This window comes from Anas platyrhynchos, chromosome 2 (genome assembly GCF_047663525.1).
Source record: "Anas platyrhynchos isolate ZD024472 breed Pekin duck chromosome 2, IASCAAS_PekinDuck_T2T, whole genome shotgun sequence".
NCBI classification, from domain to species: Eukaryota; Metazoa; Chordata; class Aves; order Anseriformes; family Anatidae; genus Anas; species Anas platyrhynchos.
This window is the reverse complement of record NC_092588.1, coordinates 158,716,202-158,737,877: the sequence shown is the minus strand read 5'-3', so window position 1 is coordinate 158,737,877 and position 21,676 is coordinate 158,716,202. Positions and strand designations below refer to the sequence as shown.

The 21,676-nt window shown below is 39.5% G+C and overlaps 1 protein-coding gene across 2 annotated transcripts in view; it reads left to right on the top strand.

The window, feature by feature from the left end:
* Window positions 1–21,676, top strand: part of SMARCC1 (SWI/SNF related BAF chromatin remodeling complex subunit C1) — a 78,798-nt gene that overhangs the window by 24,411 nt on the left and 32,711 nt on the right. For both annotated transcript variants that reach the window (XM_072034060.1, XM_038173890.2), the window contains 11 exons: window positions 892–1,016; window positions 1,763–1,822; window positions 2,483–2,520; window positions 4,932–5,053; window positions 7,700–7,771; window positions 11,812–11,925; window positions 12,682–12,835; window positions 13,160–13,273; window positions 15,474–15,533; window positions 19,218–19,476; window positions 20,117–20,278. In XM_072034060.1, coding sequence (XP_071890161.1) covers window positions 892–1,016; window positions 1,763–1,822; window positions 2,483–2,520; window positions 4,932–5,053; window positions 7,700–7,771; window positions 11,812–11,925; window positions 12,682–12,835; window positions 13,160–13,273; window positions 15,474–15,533; window positions 19,218–19,476; window positions 20,117–20,278 — 1,280 coding nt within the window. The remainder of the gene's footprint in view (window positions 1–891; window positions 1,017–1,762; window positions 1,823–2,482; window positions 2,521–4,931; window positions 5,054–7,699; window positions 7,772–11,811; window positions 11,926–12,681; window positions 12,836–13,159; window positions 13,274–15,473; window positions 15,534–19,217; window positions 19,477–20,116; window positions 20,279–21,676) is intronic.

Genomic DNA, 21,676 nt, shown 5'->3' with positions numbered 1-21,676 from the left:
CGCCAGGTGTCTTAAAAGTCCACTTCTCAAATGTCATTTTACTGGAGTAGCACTTGTTGATTGCAGCTGGCCTACAGATTGGTGTTTTTTGTTTCTTATCCCCTCGATACTCATTCAACCTTTAAATAAAGGTCAAGATTATATGCAGATAACAGCTTATCACTTACGGGGTTTGCATGGTATGGAGGAGAGTACTTAAGTCCTTAAAAATTCAAGTCTTGCTTAGTAGTCTTGTGGGGCTCTGGGAGGAGAAAAAAAAAAAGGGACTGGAAATTTATCATCTGAGATGAGAAAGAATTAGCTTATCTGACTTTTCTGTTCCTAATGTCAAGTCTGAGTTAAATCCTATAAGAAGCAGCTTAGGTGATTCTGGCTTTGTTTCCAAAAAGACTTTCTCTCTACACAGAATTGATCATAAAATACATTTTTTGTTAAAATGAGGCAGTGTGCCTTGAAATGGTCTGTCACATCCTCTGTTCTATGCAGCAGATGCCTTTATTGCAACTTTAAAAAGGAAAAATGTATGCGAACCACTACTGCCTTGAATCTCACTAGTATGCAGGTGTTGCCAACATGCTAGAGACAGTTCTGGGTTGAAATTAAGAATTTATACAGTGGTGCTCTACAGTCTTGAAGCAAGATCATTAGTTATTTGAAACCAAGAGCTACTTCTGGGTGAGAATCTGATTATGTTGTGAAATTGAACTTGATAGTGTCCTTTCAAATGTTATTTTATTTTAGCAATATGGAGGGACTAGTTTTTGTTAACTCCACAAGCACCAATGTTTTCACAAAAATATGTTAACCCAATCCTTTAATCCTGCTACCTAGTGAAGAATAATGTCTAGGTGAAAACGTCTGATGGTTGTAGCTGTATATGATCTCTTTTAGACAAGCAGCCTTATATGGGAAAAGGAGAGGGCAGAAAGAAGAAGATGAGCAAGAAGATCTTACAAAGGACATGGAGGATCCCACACCGGTACCTAATATAGAAGAAGTGGTACTTCCCAAAAATGGTAAAATATGTATAAACTGGATTCTTTGAATGTTAAAAGAATTGCTTACACTGTATAGAGGAAATAAATGTGTTATGAAATCTTTGGAATACTTCATGGCCATGGGGCCAGGTAGTCTGTGCTCATCCAAACTGATCTTGACAAGGATTTGAATGTGGCTTCCAGGAAAGGCAACGGATTCACATTCTTCAGGCTTCTTGAAATACATTTATGACAGTCCACTTGAATGTTCAGTTTGGCTATTTTAGGTTTGTTCTTGCCCAGTGTACTGAGTTCACGTGTTGGGGTATGAAGTTTCCTAGATTAAAAGAATTCTGATCAAGTTAGTGGAAACTCTAGTAACAGGCCTGATGCAAGGGAAAAGCATCAACTTATGCAGTAAGTAAAGATAGGTCAGAAATAAGTTAGCCTAACAAGTCCTTAACACCAAGACATTTTGGGTGTCACATAGTTTGACGTTCATCTGGTTTGAATTTGCATGTAAGAATCGTTCCGTGTTGTGCAGGTGGGAAGAGCACAGTACAGTGACTGCCTCGAGAGATGCTGCATTGTGTTCAGATGGGAAATTAGAGAGGAGCCAAATAAATGGTCTGTTGTTCTCCAACGACACTGACCAGATGAACTCTTCTGAACTGCAAAAACATGACCAACAAAATGGTTTATTGATGAGATAGTAAAAACGTGTTAAACTTTGATAATTGTATCTTGTCTGATGATTACTCATTGGGATTTCAATCTTTTTGCAGTGAACCCAAAGAAAGACAGTGAAAACACACCTGTGAAAGGAGGAACAGTAGCGGACCTCGGTAAAATAAATACAAAAAGACACATGAGTGCACACACACCCCTCTTAGAGTAAAGTCATGCCTGTGGGCAACAGAATAAATATTTTTAAATCTCTCAGTTTTAAAAAGAATCTATAATTCTACTCTTCTATTGAATTAATTTTTCATATGTATTCCAGCTGGAATGTACTTACTGTTTCCCTTTTTAAGGCTTTTTCCTTGTAGGCATTGTTTGTTTCTTCTGAAAGTGACATATGAGCTCTTTTTGGTATATTTTTTTTCTTACTGCGTGGATTAAGCATTAGGGTGAATCACAGGTTCCCTGAGCTTTGCTAGTCCTTTGGCATAAGAAGGAAACTAGTGTCCCATATCCTATTATACAAGGCTACATCTAGGGCACTGGGCCAGGCAGTAATTAATTATGGGTTCCTAAGTGTGGAAAAACTCTAATTATCCTTCCTCTGTATTTCTGCTCGTATGTGTTCCTTTGTCTGGGATCATTGGGTGCCTGCATATGGATGAGATTGTCTTAATGATGTGTGGTCCACTCTGCTTTTCTTCTCACTTCCCTCCCAAAACAAATGAAGCAGTCTTTCCAATTAAGCAATTGCATGGCTAGAAAGGATTCTGAGTAGTCAGGTACATTTTATTAGTTTAATTCCTGATACTTTTACCTTTCAGATGAACAGGATGAGGAGACAGTGGCAACTGGAGGAAAGGTAATGGCAGTCATTTCATACTGAATTTGGTAGAAACTGAGATCTTCATCTTCAGAAATTTACCCCTGTAATGTTTCTCAAGTGATATATGAAATCAAATTGGTTGCTGGTGGGCATGTTGGTTTGTTATTATAAAAAATCCTGTGAATAGCGTGTGATTACTTTGTATTTATGAATCTAAGATTTTAGAAATGAGTAACAAAAACAGGTATAAAGTATTTTTAAAGAAACTGTTTTCAGATTCAGATTTTTCAAAGGCTGTGCTTTCTCTTTAGGTTCCAGGACTAAATCTAAACCCTAAATATGTTTTCTGATCGTTTTTAATTGATTTGCTTGTGTAGCGTCTGTATCTAATTGCGTTGTTGGTATGCCAGGCACTATTCTTAACAGCTTGCTGAGTAAGATGCCTGTCTGATGAGGCAGGTAAGAAAAAGATCACATCTGTGTTAGTTCATACGTTGCAGGCCTGCTGACACGGATGCTTGGACGTGTCCTTAGTTACACATTAAGAAAATCTGACTTTCTCTTCATACTGATGTATTTCCAATTTTATTGTATTTCAGTATAAATATCCAATATATATCTGTTTTACAGAAGTGCTCAAAAATACTTTTTTCAAGTTTTAAATTGGGGAAAAAAGACAAGTCTAGATAAGAAAAACGCTGTTTAGCTAGTAAGCAACCTTTCTTACAGGTTTTAGGCTCTGGTATCACACTAAAGAACAGTGGGTTTAAGTATCTTGGTATATATACACATGGACACGTTGCCAAAATTCTTAGGTGAGCAATGTGTTTCAAGCTAGGGACACCATCTTGAAAAGACAGCAGGCTTTTCCAGTATGAGAAATACTTTTTTTTTGGGGGGTGGTGTACTTTCTCTACTCCTGCATGTAGAATGACCCCTAACTGTGGAACTCATGCTGCAAGTGTTCTTGCCCTGTCAAGTTGGATGCGGCTTGCTTTTATGATTTATCCTAAATGTTATGTTTTTTAGTGTTTTTTTTTTTTTTTCTTCATGGTTTTCCTCTTTACCAAATGTGTTTTGAGAGGAGAAGGATATTGAAGTTCTGGAGATGAAGAGAGGATTAGCAGAAAGGACTAGCAGACTTCTTTTCAGAACAGCCAATGTCAGGTCCAATGTCAGGTCACTAAATAGATTCAGAAGGATGCCTTGTTGTCTCTGGAGGAATTTCATTGCCCCAAAAGATGCAACGTGGTGGTCTTAAAATCTTGCTTTAGGGACTGGATTGTTTTTAACAGCCTTTTCTGTTTCTTTGAAATCTGACTGGCTTGGTAATTCAGATAAAGAAAATCATTAAAAATTGAATTGCCTGTGGTAAGGTATAGAGCTCAACTATCAGTTGTTCTTTGTTAGAAATGCACAAGAAAAGTGATTTAGTGAAAGCCTTAAATTGCCTCTGCATACAATAATCTGTGCTGATGTCATATGTAGTCTTAATTTTCTGATGGGCAAGCAGTGATTTCTTCAACTTGTTAATGCATGTGACCCATTATCAGCACTTCATGCCTTCTTGTTAGAACATCCCCTATTTACTTTATTACCAACAGCCTTCCTAAAGAAACCTCTGCCCTCTCGTTCTCACATCTGGGATCTATTAGTCTAAGTTCGAGCACGAAAGGTTTGTCCATCTCCTGTAACAAACACAGGATGTTTATATTCTGTGCCAGAGTTTTCATGGCATGGTTACAATTTGAACTTAGTATCTCTTCTTCACAACAGGGAAGTATCCAAGACCAGCTTTATGATTGATTAATGTGAGTTTATCCAAGCAAAAATGTAGGGTAATGAGATGCAGTTTTGCAGACGTGAAATTATTACCACTGACAAGTGCTTCCCAGTAAAACTAGGAGAAGTAATCAATCTGGTTTCTTTTAATGTTCTTTTGAGGAGTGAGAAAGTTCATGGGGAAGAGTGGCAAAAAATAAGTCATTTTTACAAATCATAAAAATTGTTGCAGCGTCAGTATCTGGAGATGTCAGCCTTGCTCTTGCTGCCAACTTGCAAAATTCTCTGGATTTGTGCTGTATTTATGTCTCGTTGCAGTATACTGCAGTATTGAAATGCAAAGACACATTCTCCTATAGTTAGACTTTAAATTTTATAGACAAGACTTGAAGCGTGATCTAGCTGTATTGCCAAGTATGTTCGTAAGGTTTGACAACTGTCCCTGTAAAAACTTTTTAGTGGCTTTATGCTTCCTTTATTCTTTTATGAAAGCTGATTGTTTCTTGTCCCTGAGGCTTTCCTCACTGACAAGAGATTGCATCAAAAATTTTATGCTGCAGAGGATTGGAAAGCATTTGTTATAGGCTAACTCCACTGCCTGAGAGTTCTTAGGTATCTTCTGTTGTTTGCAATGTGTTAACCAGTGCATTTCCTCTGTGATGCAGGAAGATGAAGACCCTAACAAAGGTGATCAAAGTCGGTCAATTGATCCAGGTGAAGATAACGTCACAGAACAAACCAACCACATCATTATTCCAAGCTATGCATCTTGGTTTGACTACAACTGGTAAGAAAGTCATTTGGTACCGGGCACGTAGAGTTTTGAAGGTCTTTCCCACCCATAAATATTCCCAAGATGACTTCTGTCAGTTTTGGGGAATTGGAAGTGAGGAAGAGGATTTCAGATAGCATAGATATTCACTCTCTTGTATCAGCATTTTTTGTTTTGCAGTGATTTTTAATTCATTTTTCCTTCCCTACTTTCCTGATACTTGCATGAGGTTAAGTCCTCAATTGTGTAGGGAGGTCAGGTGTTCCATTTCAAGATCCTCTTTGGAGACATAGGTTTGTGACTTGATATGACCACTTAACTTGCTAGGGTAACGATGATTTTCTCTGTATACTGAGTTTTTTGTGGTGTGGGAATGAAAGGAACGAAAGTCTCTCTACAAGTTAAAACTCTTTGGTAGGTTTTTGTTTGTTTTTAATAAAAAGTTACTTTGGAAACAGGATAAGGAATGGATGTCTGGGAAGTCTGTTCTTTGAGCATGCGTTCCTTTGTAGCTCTAGGAATCAAGGCAGTGTTTGGACTGGAACCCAAAGAGAAATGCTAGGACACTTGAGTACAAGGATTCACGCCTTTGGTTCAATTTTCAGCTCTGGCAAACTTTATTACATGGAATCAGTTGCTTGGATGATGTCTGTGCTAGTAGCTTGAGTTGACTTAAATCCTCCTAAACAGAGCCATCCATTTTCTCAGTCCCCTTGCTCTCCCACTTGGAGATGGTCCTGGAAGCAGAAAAAACAAGGAACACAGCCTGAGTTTATAGGTGCTCCAGCTGCTGTTGAGCAGAGAAGCTTGAGGTGTACGTACAGTTCTGTCATGCATGCAGAGTGAGCTTGAGCTAATTGAGGTGTACTTTTAACCCAAGGTAGGTACATCTATAGCCTCTGTGCTCAATTCCCTTTTGTGATATGAAGGTACAGTAATACTTCCCTACTGGGAAAATTATGTCAATGGTGACATTTTGTCATGAGCTGACTCTTCTGTTATTGCACAGGTGCCCTCTGGGAGCAGTTGGTTAAAACCTCCTTGGGGTGTATTTGTAGTAGCAGTAGCTGTGAGGGTGTTCCTGAGAGCTAAAGCAGCCTGTGAAGCACAGCTCAGAGACTAATGCAGCATTTCTAAAGAAACAGAATGAACTTCTCACTGGCTCAGATGTAGTCATGCTGACCTTATAAAAGGCAACCTCAAAACATCTCTGTGACAGGAAGAGTAGGTATCCATAAGGTAGCAGGATGTGAAAAAAGCTTTGATTTTTTGCATCCTAGAGCTCCAGAAACAATCTGCACATTAAGCTGATTCGGCTTTGAGGCTGAAATAGCAGCACAACTTTGGGACTGACATTTTGGTGTCCCTGAGCACTTCTTTCATCTGGAGAAAGGTTTCTGTAGTCCTGGGGATGTAGAGAGCATATACTTAGCGCTGTGCGGCCTCAGACTTCAGGTGTAACTGCTGTTGTGGTGCCAGAAAGATGCTTCTTGTTTCATGTGAATATATAAACTACTGTCTTCAACCCTCCCAAATTGCAAATGTTTCTTTGTGTCCAGTTGCAACAAATTTGAAGCAAGATGAGAAATAATTCTAATGTGCCTCTCTTAAAATGTATTATAAACTGCTGTTTTAGCATAGTCACTACTAAAATTAATTTTCTAGTAAACAGAGAAACTTTTTGATGCTCAATTCATTTTCAGTGTAATCTTTTATGCTATGGGTGATTTCATTGCAAGAACCAAATAATTTGCTTGCTACTAAACTCTGAACAGTTTATCAGTTAATCTTCCTCTTTAAGTTAACGTTTTTTGCAGGAATGACAAGAATGAGCAGTGTCAGTATTGAAGGCCAACTGCAGGTTTGGCCAAAAGCTGAGAAGATAGAGAAGATCATGTATTAAAAATAATTGTACTTCCTTTAAAAGTGACTACTCTTAAAGGACGATTTGTTCTCCAGATTTTAATTTGAATGATGTGCCATTGTATGAAGTTACCCTCAAGTGATTTTAACAAGTCCTGCATCTCCGATACTTTATAAAATATTTTTGAATTTTGAAGCTCTTTCCTCCTTTAGTACTAGGTGTATTATAGCCGTGGTTTGGATTTTAGTTTCCTAATTGACCAGGGAGGTGCTGGCAGTGCTCTTGAAGCCAGTCAGTCTCCTGCCTGACTTGTGAGCAGCAGTAATTTCTGTAGATAAGTTTTGGAGTTGGGTTCAAAGCATGCACTTACACTCCCGTCTTCTAAGTATATACCATAAAAGCGTGGTTTATTTGAGAAATTTTTGGTTTCTTGGGTGAATGCTAACATTAATTAGTCTAGAGAACGGAAAGATGCCTCTGTTGGAAGGCAGAACTTGTGAACGTGCAGATGAAAATGGGCTGCTGCTCAGTTTTCTCTTCAGAGTTTGTTTATGGCGGCATTGGGTACATAGTTTTGCTTCAAATCAGCGACTGAATGTTGTGATGCCTTTTTAATACAGCTTTGCTTATTTGATGAAAATGCTTAATTCAAAGGCTCGTGCTAGAATACTCAGGTTTCTAAAAAACTAAGTATTTTCCTTCCCATAAACGTGCTCTCAAGATAGTCATTTGAAGGTGTGTAGAGTACTCTAAGATTATTTACGATTTGGCATTTGAATTGTGTATTTTTGTTACAGTATTCATGTGATTGAGCGTCGTGCTCTTCCTGAATTCTTCAACGGAAAAAACAAGTCCAAGACTCCAGAAATGTAAGTAAAATGTGAATATAGGCGTGTGAGAGTTCTGCAAGATACAGGAGGCTTTAGTGTCATGAATCCTTCAGACACTTCCTCTTGTACATGTGTTAAACAGATACTGTCAGTGCATAAAAGAAGGAAAGAACACTGCGCAACTACTACTTGTAGTTTGATAATGTCTGTGCATAGTAGTAGAGGTAAAGCTTTCATTATCAATGCAATAGTTATTAATGATTATCCAGGAAAAAAATCAAACTAGTTTTGCAGAAGTAATATTGGAACAAACTCCTGGACTTTTTTTTTGTGGTACAGGACTTATCTTACAGAGACATGTTAAAAAAAAAAAAAAAAAAAAAATCCTGGTACTGTAGAACCTTAATGATCCTCCTGTTTTTCTTGCTCTCTTTTCATGACACGCTGTGTTTTTGAGACTTGAGAGTTTTGTGTTTCAGCACGGATGACAAGGTTTATTATAGGATGCTGTGTCAGACTGTGGAATGGATTTTCCACAGTTATCTGTGTTGATTTCATGGTTCCTTGAGCAGGTGATGGGTAATTCTGAAAGAAAGGTGAAGGTTGGAAAGTGAATATTAGGTAGTCTGATTAAAATCAGAGAGCTGGAGTTGTGCAGTGCAGGAAGAAAAGCATTTGTTTATAGCTGTTCCAAACCCTCTCGTGACTTTTTAATTCTGATCATGCCTCTTAAATGTAGGTAGAGTTCTCTGGGTTGAATTTAGATCCAGTTTGGCCCTATCTCATTGCCTTGTGGAGTCTGGTATCTGCAGCAGAACATGAGTGTTCTTAATTACAAATTACACAAACACAGTTGTTTTAAAACTTCTTGAAAGCTATTTATAAATAAATCACAATTGAATGCTGTCCTGAAATGTTGTAGGTCTTTCCAGACATCAAATTATTAATTTCTCCTCTGATTTAGTGAAGAGACAAGATAGATAAGCTGGTGATTTTGCATCAATTGCTTATTTTGGAAATCTACTGTATATCTGAGGGGTCTTCTCAGTATGTTGTAACCTGTGCAAAACTGTGCATTTTTCATACATAATTCTCCAAACGAGCTTCTCTTAGTGCAAATGGTAGTGTTAATATCATCCTGTACTGTTCTTCCAACAGGTAAACAAAACAGGCTTCAGAAAGTGCTGTTGTAGCTGAATCTCTTCTCAGGCATGGCTGGTATTTCGCAAGGGTTCTGATCTGCTTTTGAGGTAGAAAAGATTAATTAACCTTTTCAGACTGGGAGACCTCTGACAGTAGCTGCCAGATGCCCAGAGGAGGTCACGGAGAGGATGGAGCCAGGCCTGTTATTGGGACAGCAGGAAAAAAAATAAATAAACTGAAACCCATCAAGTTTGAGGTTGATACCAAGGGAACTGCTTGAACTCTGGGCGAAATGAAGCATTGGGATAGGGACCTGGAGAAGTTGTGCAGTGTTCTTCCTCAAATGTTTCCTGGCTTACAAGGCCCTAATTAACCCAGTCTGGATTCAGTGTTGAGTAGGAGGTTGGCCTAGAGACCTTCTGAGGTCTCTTGTATGCTGTTTTTGAGTCTCTGCTCTTTGCTTCCAGCTTCTCTATGTTTGAGTTTTGGAGGTAATTCTGTGTCCATAGCAATTCCAAACTGTATTTGACACTAACGCTGCTCCAAGTTTTATTATTCAGTGTATTTTTCTTTGAGGGCTTCTAGTGCTTCGTGTTTAAGGCTGCAAACAGAGTTGTGAAAACACCTTTCAAGGGTTCTCAGCCTTGTTCCTCAACTTCCAGGTTTGGATAGTTAGTGGATAACTTTCCAGTAGCTGCAGCCAAAACCACAGCACTGGGTACCAGTTTGTGGCCCCCGTAAGTGAGGACACCCAGTAACTGCCTGTTCCTCCTGGGCTGTTGGTTTGTCTGGAGAGAGCTCGGGGACAAATGTGAAGAAACATTGCCCCCTCCAACCTTGGTTGCAGCCTGGTAGCTGGATCTGGAAGTATATTTACCACTGATACGGGACTCCCTTCACCTCTTACAATCCTGGGGATGTATTTTTGTCCCCGTGTAGGGATTGCAGGAGTAGCACGTGGTCTTGGCACTGTGTTTTGTAACAGAATAAACATACTTCTGCGTGGAAATGTCTTGCCTACAGCTCAGTTTCCAGGCCAAACAAAATACCGTGTCTCAGGAGCTCGCACAGGTTCCTTCTTGTGACAGTAGGGCCCGGGGCCTGGTTTCTGTCTGGAAAGGGTTTTAACTAAATACCAGTTGACTTTTCTTTCTTGCTGTTGACAAGTTATAGCTGATGGGGCGTGTCACTCTTGAAAACAGATTCCCTTCAGGATAAACTGCAGGGATATTTCTGTCTTAGGCTTTTTTTCTCCACCTGTTAATGTGACCTTATTATTAAGCTATTAAACTTGTTTCTGCAGCCAAGAGCACTTTAAGGTAGCCTTTCTCCAAGCAGGTGGCAACCCAGTTCTCTCCAGGAACATTCAGAAATCTTCCCAAATATTCCTCCATGGAAGAAGCTCCCTTTTGTTTCTCGCCTACCACAACAACATTCAACACCTGGTCCCATGGTGGTTTTCCAGCAAGTTTCTATATATAACTTTAGAATGGAGGATGTGGGATTTTGGCAGGAATGGGTCCTAGCAGCATCTGTCTGCTTATGTCTTGCCTGTGAAAGACACTGGTGTTCATCCTCTGCATGATTTATATTCTCGAGTATTGAGTGCTGGCTGCATTCAAGATGTTAAATTTTTAATAGGGGGAGGTAGAAATTGTCCATTTATGATACACCTTCTCGAACAGATCTTTGCTTAGGGTCCTTGCCTGTGTCTGTTGGCAGATTTGGTTTTGTTCAATCTAAAGAACAGGGCGAGCAGTAAATTTATGGTAGGTTTTGTTCTGAACAGCTTGTATTAGGAAGCATTGGTACATTCCAGAAACTTATGAAAAAGATCGACCAGTGTGTACAGAGCAGGAAATGGGCTGAACCCCAAAAATTGCTTACTTGGACTGTTGTGCACTGAAGTATGGGAGTCTCATGGGAGTAGCTTCTTCAGCTGTTCCCAGCTCAGAGCGTGGGGAGTGCTGTGCTGGCTTCTGGATTCTTTCCCTCTGCTTTTCAGAGATTTTGTCTTCTCCATTTGGTTCTCTAACTTTTTCCTTGTTGGTATTTCAATGTATAAAAAGTCTTCATATAGGAACAGTAGTGTTCCATCCAGCGTACAACTTCAGTTTTTCTGTGCAGCTTTTTTCCTTCCAGGCTCACAGAGAGGACCGACTAGGATTATTTATCCTGTTTCTATGCCAGGACCAGGCCCTGTTAATTTTTTTTTTCTGCAGCTTGCAGTCTGTTGAGCAAATACTCGGTTAGTGACCAAGTTATAGCTGTAGTCAGAGTGCCTTGGAGTGAGGCAAGAAGGACGACCTGTATTTGGCCTCTTTCCACCGAGGATGCTGTGTCTGTCTTCTAGAAAATTAAAGCCAAAACGGAGTGGGTATACGACCAACTGTATATCCCTGATCTCTGCAAGTATTGTGTTTGTAGTAGAGCAGAAGCAAAGGTGTAAAAGAAGGTGTTAGCTTTCCTCTTCGTAATGTTAGTGCTGGAAGAGCAGATGTATCAAGGAGTTAACGCATCTTTTACCTTCTGACATACCTGGTTCTAGACTTAATACTACTGTTTTAGGTTGCAATGCTTTGAGTACTCAACAACTACTAGGTAACAATTTGAGCTGTTTAATTTTGAGTTTTACTTGCCCACAACTCTTTGTGTGATTGAGATTTAAGTGTGCTTTGTGCTGCTAAGTTACAGAGAAAATCCAGAATGAAACATCTGGAAGAGATGGATGGACTGTATTCAGTATATAAAACATAAATTCTGCTTGCATATTTTGATACTGATTTCACCTTACTACACTTCATCAATAAAAACTAGCTGGAGGTGCTTGCTTGTCAGTAATAAACATGTTTGGAGAAGGTGAATCCTAAAATACATACTCTAAGCTTTGTTAGACACCAGTGTATGATATGAACTATGTGCCAATTGTCTTTCAGATACCTCGCTTACCGCAACTTCATGATCGACACCTATCGCTTAAACCCTCAGGAGTATTTGACCAGCACTGCCTGCAGAAGGAATCTGACTGGAGATGTGTGTGCTGTCATGAGGTAAAAAGCCAATCAAAAAAAACAACAAAAAAACACTAAAAATGGATTTTTCAGCCATTGCTTTCACTTTAACAAAAAGAAATATAAATGCTCCAGTATGACTGGATAGGTATGGGAAATAGCCATTGGGCTGCTGATTAGCAGACTCTTCCATGTTTTGTGGTAACCAGAATGTTATACTATCCTTTATTATATTTTGTGTGCTGAACCATGCCTATAAAGTTTGGATCTTAACTTGTAATATTTAGGTTCTCCTGTTTAGTACAGTGTGTGGAGTTCTTTTCGTAACTCCTGGTTTTGCAGTTAAATATTGTTGGTTTTATATGTTGGTTTCACCAGTCTGAAGTTCTGAGGTACAGCAGGGTCCTAGAGTTTGGAACTTGCTAAAAGTAGATCCAGTGAAGTACAGCTAGAGATAGATGAGGGAATCAAACCAAGGGTTGTGCAGCCTTCACATGGATATTCCATCTGCACATGGCTCCATGCATGCAGCCCTGTCTCTGCTTTGCCTTTGTCTTTCTTGATTTCCTGTTATCTCGAACCAAAATGTCATGCTTTGTTTTAGCTAACACACTGAAGTGATACTCTCAAGTCTGCACAAAGCTCGTATATAATATGCATTGGTCATTGTGATCAGTGGAGGATTTTAGGAGATTATGGACCAGTTTGATCCCAAACCAAAGCTGCTTCCTTCGCTGTCTCCTTTCTAACCAAAATGGCTTTGTTAAGATTTTAATTTGTCCTGTTGTCTCATAGAGTACATGCTTTTCTGGAGCAGTGGGGTCTCATCAACTACCAGGTGGATCCAGAAAGTCGTCCCATGGCAATGGGGCCTCCTCCTACTCCTCATTTCAATGTGCTCGCAGATACGCCCTCCGGCCTGATGCCTCTCCACATCCGCACTCCCCAGGTGAGCCCCACGGGTGGCACAAACTGTTTTTGCCTTAGATATGGGAAATTTGTAGCTCTAGCCAGTGTCCTGGAACATCTTAATAGAATAATGTATGCGTGCTTTGCTGAAACGTTCTCCATCTAGGTTTGGGGCTTCAAGTAGTCAGATTCTCCAAAGTCACGCCTGTTAGTGTTGTGTGTAAGTGATACTGTGTAAAGACATCTCTATAGGTCACATTCAGCTTTTTTGTTCATTTTTGTTCTGCTTAAAGTTGGTCTGAAAACCTTGAATAGCTTTCAGTTCCTGACCCTCTGACCTGTCTTTTGTTCTGTCTGTTTGCAGGTTCCAGCTGCTCAGCAGATGCTGAGTTTTCCTGAGAAAAACAAAGAGAAACCTACTGATCTGCAGAACTTTGGACTTCGCACAGATATTTACTCAAAAAAGACTTTAGCAAAGGCAAGTCTGTTTGTTTTTGTTTTGTTTTTTTCCCCTGTGGCTTCTATTAAGCATTCTTCCTTAATTGTCCTCTACTAGATGACAGTGAAATGTCTTATGTTACTCTGTTTAGAAACCTGTTTTAGGTTTCTTCCTTCTCAATGTAGAATATTAGCATGCCTCACTCATAGTTGTATTGGATACCCAGTTTTGTAGAAGTGAAAATCGTGTGCCTATCGCAAGCTACTCAGTTCTGTCAGTCTCCAGACACTGAATTCATGTTACGTTTTCTGGATGTTTTACTTGAATGCTTCAGAATCAACAAACTTACAAATAATTCAATACTGAAATCAAAATCTTTCAGCAGCATCTTTAACTGTCCTGTTTTCCAAGTCTGAGCAAGGTTTTCCAAACGGAGAGCTAGAAAGCCATTTAATGACAAAAGGTGTCACAAAACCATTGTAGGGGACTTATTAGCACTGTCATTGCAACATACTGTATAATTAGTTAAGTTCTGAGATGCCGTTGCAGTGATGCTGCTGATTCCATAACCTGTTGACTTCAACTCCTGCTGCTGTCTGTTACTTGCGTGGGTACTTGATAGTGCTTGAAGCTACTGGAGGAATATGAGCTTAACACTTCAGCATAGCCTTCAGTCTGGAAGGTCTGCAGTGTTATGCTGATTAATGCCTCTCTCGGGTTGATGTCAGGCTAATTCTGTGTCAATGGTTTCTGTAAGTACAATGATTATTGTGCTAAGAGATCATATAATAACTGTATTAAATTGGAGGGAGAAAAAAAACACTACAACACCACACAGTGTTTTTAGAGATCAGCATTTTTTTTTATAGAGCCTGATTCCACATCACATTTCATGGAGTGACATATTCTTTTAATTTAGAGAGAAATATTTACAAAGTTCATAAACCTTTCAGTGATTCTAGACTTTGGTTCTGTTTGCAAGCATCTGTAATAAATTTGAGCACACTTACTTGCAGAAGCTGATTTCCCTTTTTGCTTTGCATGTTTGTGGCAACTGCAATTGTGGCCATTCATGCCAGCCTGCTTGAGAACTGATCAGTACCTCGATAGCTCACTTTGCTTAGTATTTCCTGTGGGCTAATGTTATTTTTGAAATGCATGTTGAGATAGGATAGATTTATGTACCCCTTTTCCTTCTGGTGTGTTTTTACATAGAGACATCCAATCTAGATAAATTTATTTTATAAGCAGTTGACAATATGATTTTGTCTTTATTTGATGTGTATAGATTAGGGTTACTGTAATAGTGGAAAAGTTTTCACCAAGAGTTTTGTAGCTTCTAGGAAATTTGAGATGTTAACCCCAGGGTGTAAATTTGGGAGAAGTAACGATTGGAGCAAGTGATGGCTAAATATGCAGATTATCTTGCTACTACTACTGCTGTCTTTTCAGATAGCTCATCTCATTATCTGTTAAGATCTTTTTTCTCTCTACGGAGTTACTGCTTTTAGATAGCTGAATGGTATGTGTTGTTTTTTCTTTTGTTTTTGGACCAACCTGTGCTTTTACACTATCCAGTCTGCCTTGGAAGTATACCAAAGGTTTGAGAGGTGCTGAAGTTTGGTTGACATAACCCCTACTCTGTCGAAAAATGTGCCCTTTAAGCTGACAGTAGTCCAGTTGTGCCTGAATCGAGTAATTCTGTCTCCCTGACTGACAGCAGCATCCATCTTCTGCACAGCAGCTGATGAGGGGCAGTTAGATACCGTGCTCTATCTGTTAGCTGCTGCTGTTCTTTGGTGTGAATTGTAGAATGCTCTGTGTAAATTGCTCTGTTCTTGACTTAATTTCACTGGCCAAAGTCAAACTGACTGGAATGCCATCAACTTCCCCGAGGATTTTTATTATATAGAACATCATCTTTTCAGTTGGCTGTATTTGCATGCAAGGATGGGTGGGAGCCAGGAGAAAAGGGTACCAAATCTGTACCCCCACAACCTCCCCAAAACCTGTGGTAATGCATTTCCCAGCATGTTTTAGCTATGTTAAGTAAACTTGTGAACTGAACTTGTGTGTTAGATAATTAGGCAGTGGTGAGCTGTAGAATAAGTGTTTTAACAGGTAGGTGCTTTAGATATTGAGTTGATCAAATAACAAAAGATTCTTCCCTTTTTTTTTTTTTTTTTTTAATTCTGTGCAAAGAAACGCATTTCACTTTTTTTCCCCTTGTCTTTTGTAGAGTAAAGGTGCAAGTGCTGGAAGAGAATGGACAGAACAAGAGACGTTGCTGCTATTAGAAGTAAGTTCATGAGGGGGAAGGAATTCTTACATAACTGGAGGAGGAGTGTGGTTGAGTATCTGTGTGTACAAGGCTGCTGGTCTGTCTCTTGTGACTGTGGCTTCTGAACTGGTGGTAAAAGGTTACAGCTCTCCCTCGAAACCCTCTCTTTATTTGACCATCATTGCTACAAGAATGCAACTACTAAAAAGAGATGGTAGTAACATCTGTGTACTCAAGGGACTTCATGAACTTTAAGGTTCAGTTCTATTGAACTTGTATCTGCAACCCAGAAATTAAGCATTTGGGAATGTGTGCATAAATTCAAGAACAGATCTTGCAATAACAGAGAGGTCTTCTCAAGAATTACACGAGATAACTGGAGTCACGTTGGTACCCTGAAAAATAGGTCAAAGAACGGTTGGCACACTAGATCAGGTTTTTGTCTCCAGATTGCTTAGTCTGAAGCTGTTGAATACGATAATTGTATCTTGAATTTCTCTTGAATTTCCTACCTGGGATGAAAACCATCACACAAGGTGTACTGCATAAGTACGTTCTGATCTTTCCTACTGGTGTCAGGGCAATGTGGTTTTTCATAGCGCTTTGTCAGAAGACTCTAGGTGGCCTGAAATAATTAATCTGCTGCCATTTCCTGTAAAAAGAAAAAAAGAAAAAAATACATATAATCTTCTACTGAGCTTTCTATTACAATACTTTCTTGGGGTAGATACTGGGTGGGATGTTTTTCTTCCTTTCATATAATCCAGTTTTGTTACAATTCAGGGTTTTTGCGAAAGAATTCCATTTTGGGATTTTTTTTTTGTTTTTTTTTTTTTTTTAACTTAGAGATAGCTTAAACTAGCATGAAGTTCTGTGATTGCTCTGGCTTTTTTTGTTGTCGTTAATAAACGCATTGAAAAGTTAAGAATCTTTATATGACAAAGTGTGAGCAATGGATGTGAACAGTGCTGAACAATACTAAACTTTTGTGCTACTTCTTTTCTGAACTAGACAAAGTGCCTCAGCAGCAGCATGCTTTGATTCAGCCTTCACAGATACAGAAAGCGAGTTCATCAAATAGCCAAAACAGTTGTGTTTTTTTTTGATGTCAGACTGCACACTGTTTAGCCCACATTTTTGTGTCGGCATGTGGAAGAATTTTGCTTACAGGGTGAAAACAGCTAAGATATTGTTCGTGGTGTTCTTGTATGGAGCAAACTTAGGAGTAATATCTTGATACACTGTCGTCGTTGCTTACTGTTATTAAGATTTAAGATTCATTCTTTTATGTGTCTGTAACTTATGATCATACACAGCAAGTAGTAGCCTAATTAAATAATCCAGATGGCGTATTCATTTTTCTTTTAAAGAAAAAAAAAAAACCTCAAGTCTTGAGATTGCAAATTTATTTAATGTGAGTTTAAATTAATAATGTTCTTCGTGGATTTATCCTATGAATAAATCAGTGAAGAGAGTATATCAGTTCAAGCATAAGTAATTCAGTTATAACAAGGCAGCCCAGTCCAATTAAATCCTCAGGGTAGCTTTGGGCAAATATACATGCAGTGGAGTTCCAAAGAATAAATCGTATCTAAAATAATTATTGTCCTTCCTCCCGTTGACTGAGTGAATAGGGGACACGGGGGAATCTCGCTCCCCTCCCAGAACCATCTTCCCTGCCACACTGCTGCTCTGCGTCTCCGTGGAGTTGAAGGCACTTTCGGCTATTTATAGTAAGGACAACTGTTGGGAGAGCTAGTTTGTATAGCAGAAAAATAGGTAATGAAGGAGAAAGAGAGAAAAAAAACCCTGCATGGCCATAAAAAGCAAAACTTCATGCAATATGCCAGTGTGACTAACGACGGGCAGACAAAGACACCCAACTTGAGATGGAATTAGGGAAAGTGAAATTAATGTTGAACATCAAATAAATACTTCCCCGTGAAGATGACCTAGTGAACTGAGGAGTTTGATTTCTTTAAGCACTGGGGCAAGATCAGAAGGAGGTGAAGGAGGTCAGGCGAGGTTTATAAGCAGTTAGGGACCATTGATCGCCGCGGTATTGAGCGAGCTGTCCAACGTGGCTCGTCCTTTGTTCGTTCCCAATGCAAAGTATTCTTTCTGCAGAGCTGTTAAAACCCCTCTCTTTGTCTGGTTTGTGGTCTGCAACAGTTTCTGTATTGTTCTTTCCATCCTAGGCTCTGCTGGAGCACAGCCTTCCCTCCTTCCCCTTCCCTCCTTCCCTTACTCTGCTGCTTGCCCATTTAATCTTACACCCCGTGTTTTGGGGCCGGAGCAGGGAAACCAGTGGCCTTCTGAAGGTGTACTGGGGTTGGCTCCCTCCTCCCCACCCAATTTAAGTAATGAGGTTTTTGAGAGAAATACAAGACTTCAGCAAGGTAAAACTTAAACCACTTCCAGGTCATTTTTCTGGCTTTCAACATCCACAATGTGCCCAAGTGCACGAGTAAAAAGCAAGTTGACTTCTATGCCAACTCCATTCAATTTGAAATTCAAATGGGATCTGTAAGTCAAGGCAACAGATGTTTACTGTTCACATGCAGCCTCTAGGATTAAATATTTTCGGGAGACTTCTGATAGGCCTTTGTTTGAGTTTGCAGATCTGTTTATTTTTCTTGTTTGGTTCGTTTAACTTAATAGGTCTAGAAATCAAATTGGTTTTTACTTTGCCTAGGTGATTTGATCATTAATCATATCAATAATGTAAAAGTTGTTTAGGATACTTAAGCTCTAATTTTATGCAATCTGAATGTTTAAATAATTAAGGTAGTTTTCAACAACAACAAAATCTGCTGAAGGGTAATATTACATTAGGTTAGCACTTTTTTTATGGTACTAATTTATTAGTTTTTTTTTCTTGAAAATTAATGCCGAATCTTTGGTGTCTCATTCGTTAAATTGTTTAATTGAGGCTTGGCTGACGCAACTTCAAAAGTGACTGGAATTAAGGATTACAAATCTTTGACTTAATCTGGAAGGTCATTACTTTATCAGGTGTCTTACCTGCATAATAACAATTTCTTAACTTGAATACTTGCTGAGAGTCGGACTGGGTTGTAGTTCCTAGAAAGCTGATCCCTTTTTGCTTCATGCTACGGAATATATTTTCCTTTTTTCCTTGGTGTACTTTGATGCTCTTTTGTTTTCATTACATCTGCTGGATACTTAAAATGGACTTCATCATCATATACAGTGCAAGTAAAATAAACACCGTTCCTGCCCCAAAGAGCTTGGTGACTTAAGACATTAATTGGAGAGCACAAGAATGCCACTGCGGGGAGTACTGGGGGGAATTAAAAGAATTTGCTGAGGCTTTGTAGGATAAACTATTTCTCTGTGAAGTTTGTCATGTGAATGCAAAATGGGGAAATGCCAACTATTCAAATCTTACTGTTAAATCCAAAGTCTTCTGACAGTTCTTTTTGGTATAGCAATAGCACAAAACTCGTGTAATGCTCTCAGAAGCTTAACTCATGTGCCAGCGAGATGTGTGTTCTTCTTCTGCGGAATAATTTCAATACTGAAAAATTAGGATTTCAATAGTTGTTTGATGCTGTTGTTGCATCACCAAAATAACTAGCATCAAAAGTCTTTTTGCATAAAGCAGCAGTGTTCTTTGTGTTTGTTTTTTTTTTTTTCCAGATTAGCTAATGTATATACCATGATCTTCATCTTTTACAGGCTCTGGAGATGTACAAAGATGACTGGAACAAAGTCTCGGAGCACGTTGGGAGCCGTACCCAGGATGAGTGCATTCTCCATTTTCTGAGGCTTCCTATCGAAGATCCCTATTTGGAGAACTCCGATGCATCCCTTGGCCCGCTGGCTTACCAGCCCGTTCCTTTCAGCCAATCTGGCAATCCAGTGATGAGCACTGTTGCTTTTCTGGCATCGGTGGTGGATCCCCGGGTGGCATCAGCTGCAGCAAAGGCTGCATTAGGTATGAATTTGCCCCAGAAGTTTTTTTTTCCTTGTCTGTAAAATATTCTGCTGTGTCAGCCTGCTCTTTGAATCAACTGCTTATAGAGGTTATTCAGGATGGATAATAAGTTCTTCAGGTCTGCTAATACCCAGGTTTGTGTTCTGTTGTTACTGAACCCACTAGTTTACAGACAAGCTAGAATAACTCCTAAAAGCCACTGAATATCTGAAGAGGGCTGGCATCCCCCCTTCTGTGCTCATTGAGTAGTAATGGTTTGCAAGCACTGCCCTGTAGTTGGTGTTGTGTGTGACCACTGTTGTTATTTAGCTCTTTAAAAATGCACAATGTTAAACCTGTAGTTTTCCTGGTTTAGCTTGTGTTAAAATTATAAGCCACGGTTATATTCCCTAAGAAACCCAATGAAATTGTTCCTCTTGCTTTTTTATTTTTTTTTCATGTAAAAAGCATTTTATGTAACTGGAAGGAGAATCTCTTCTACCTGATTTGAGTGAGAAAATTAATTAAAGTGAAAAGAAGGAACATTGAAAATTGAGAATGCATTTTGTCACAAGATTTACCTGCATGCCTCTCTGAGAAAATAACTTAAAATTTACCATAAAATGCATGCAATATGACACATCTGTGTAATTTTTAACAGAGGAGTTTTCTCGAGTCAGAGAGGAAGTACCACTGGAGCTAGTTGAAGCCCACGTAAAGAAAGTACAAGAAGCAGCACGAGCCTCTGGGAAGGTGGATCCAACGTACGGGCTGGAGAGCAGTTGCATTGCTGGAACAGGTCCAGATGAGCCGGAGAAAATCGGTAGGCTGTCCGTCGGTTCTACGTTTTGCAGAAATATCTGCAAATCAGATTTTGGCAAGCACTTTCTGACTCGTAATAAACCTTAGGTTCGCCTCCAACGGGAGATGGGAATGGTGGTAAGGAGCGCGTGTGACAGGCCATTCCACTTCTACTCTCTGCGGATTATTAACTCTTGACAATGAATTAATGAACTTAGGGCCAGCTTTAGTTTTAGCCGTTTGTTTTCCTACTGCTGGCTAAGTGCAAATGCCATCGCTTGGGATGTGTACAAGTCGAATGGGCAAAAATTCCAGAGTGGAAGATTTCATGCCAGTTCCACGAGCATGAGAGCAGTTGAATGATGATGGCTTTCTAGCATCATAGTTATGGTAGAGCAAACAGAGGTTTATTGGCTCTTTGTGCTCCAGCTGAGCCTATAATGTTCTGTCACACCTTTTGGCAACTAGTTTTAGTGTAAGTATTGCACAGGGTACACTAACTGGTGGTAGCAGAAGAGCAGCTTTCTATTAAGAGGTGAAGTGGTACGTGGTGGTTCTTGGCTCTGGCTGTTGTACGTTACACTGCGTACTAACAAGCTCTTGTTTTGGAGTTCAACTGAACTATTTTCTGTAGTATTCAACAGCTATTGTGGTATGAAGTTTGTTATCTGCAACTTTGACAGTTGCAAATTGTTTATTTTTCACTATGGTGAGTAAAGGTGTATCTTGCAACTCCCTATAAAGCTTTGTGCAACCCCATTCCGTCTCTGTTTTGGCTCTTCTACAGCAGTGAAATGAGTGCAGGGGGACGTTCAGCTACCTACCTGTTAACTTTCCCAAAGACTTCCATCCTCCTGCGTTTGGTACAGATCTACCAGCTTGTCAGTACATCTTAATTTTTCTCTCCATCATTGTTGGCTGCTGTTTTGTTCAGCTTACCACAAGCTGTTTTGGAGAGTTTAATGACTGCATCTTTAAATGTCACTGTAACTTTGGATAAAACTGAATGGAATATAATCTGGGTCAACTGGGAGGCTTGATTTGGGCTGTGCTAGTGTGTCTCCTACTTGACCTGCTGTCACCCTCTGTGTAGAGGCATGAGCCTCATAAGATTTAAAAGTAGTGTGTAACTCATTAATGTGTTTCTTAAATGGAAAAAGAAATTAATGGGCCACTCAATCCTTCTCATCTTTTTTTAGTCCTACGCTCAGTGGGACAGACTTGATATCAGGCAGCTCGGTGCTTTGGAAAGAGAGAACATGTTGGAAAGGAAACACTGGCATCTGGAGTATCTGCAGTGCTCTGCACAGAACTGTCAGAAAGCATCAAAGCTCTGTTGAAAGTTCAAGGGGGTTGGTTTTATTTTCAAGTCTACTATGAAACAAATCTAGGTGTTACTCCATCTGAGACTAGGTTTAAT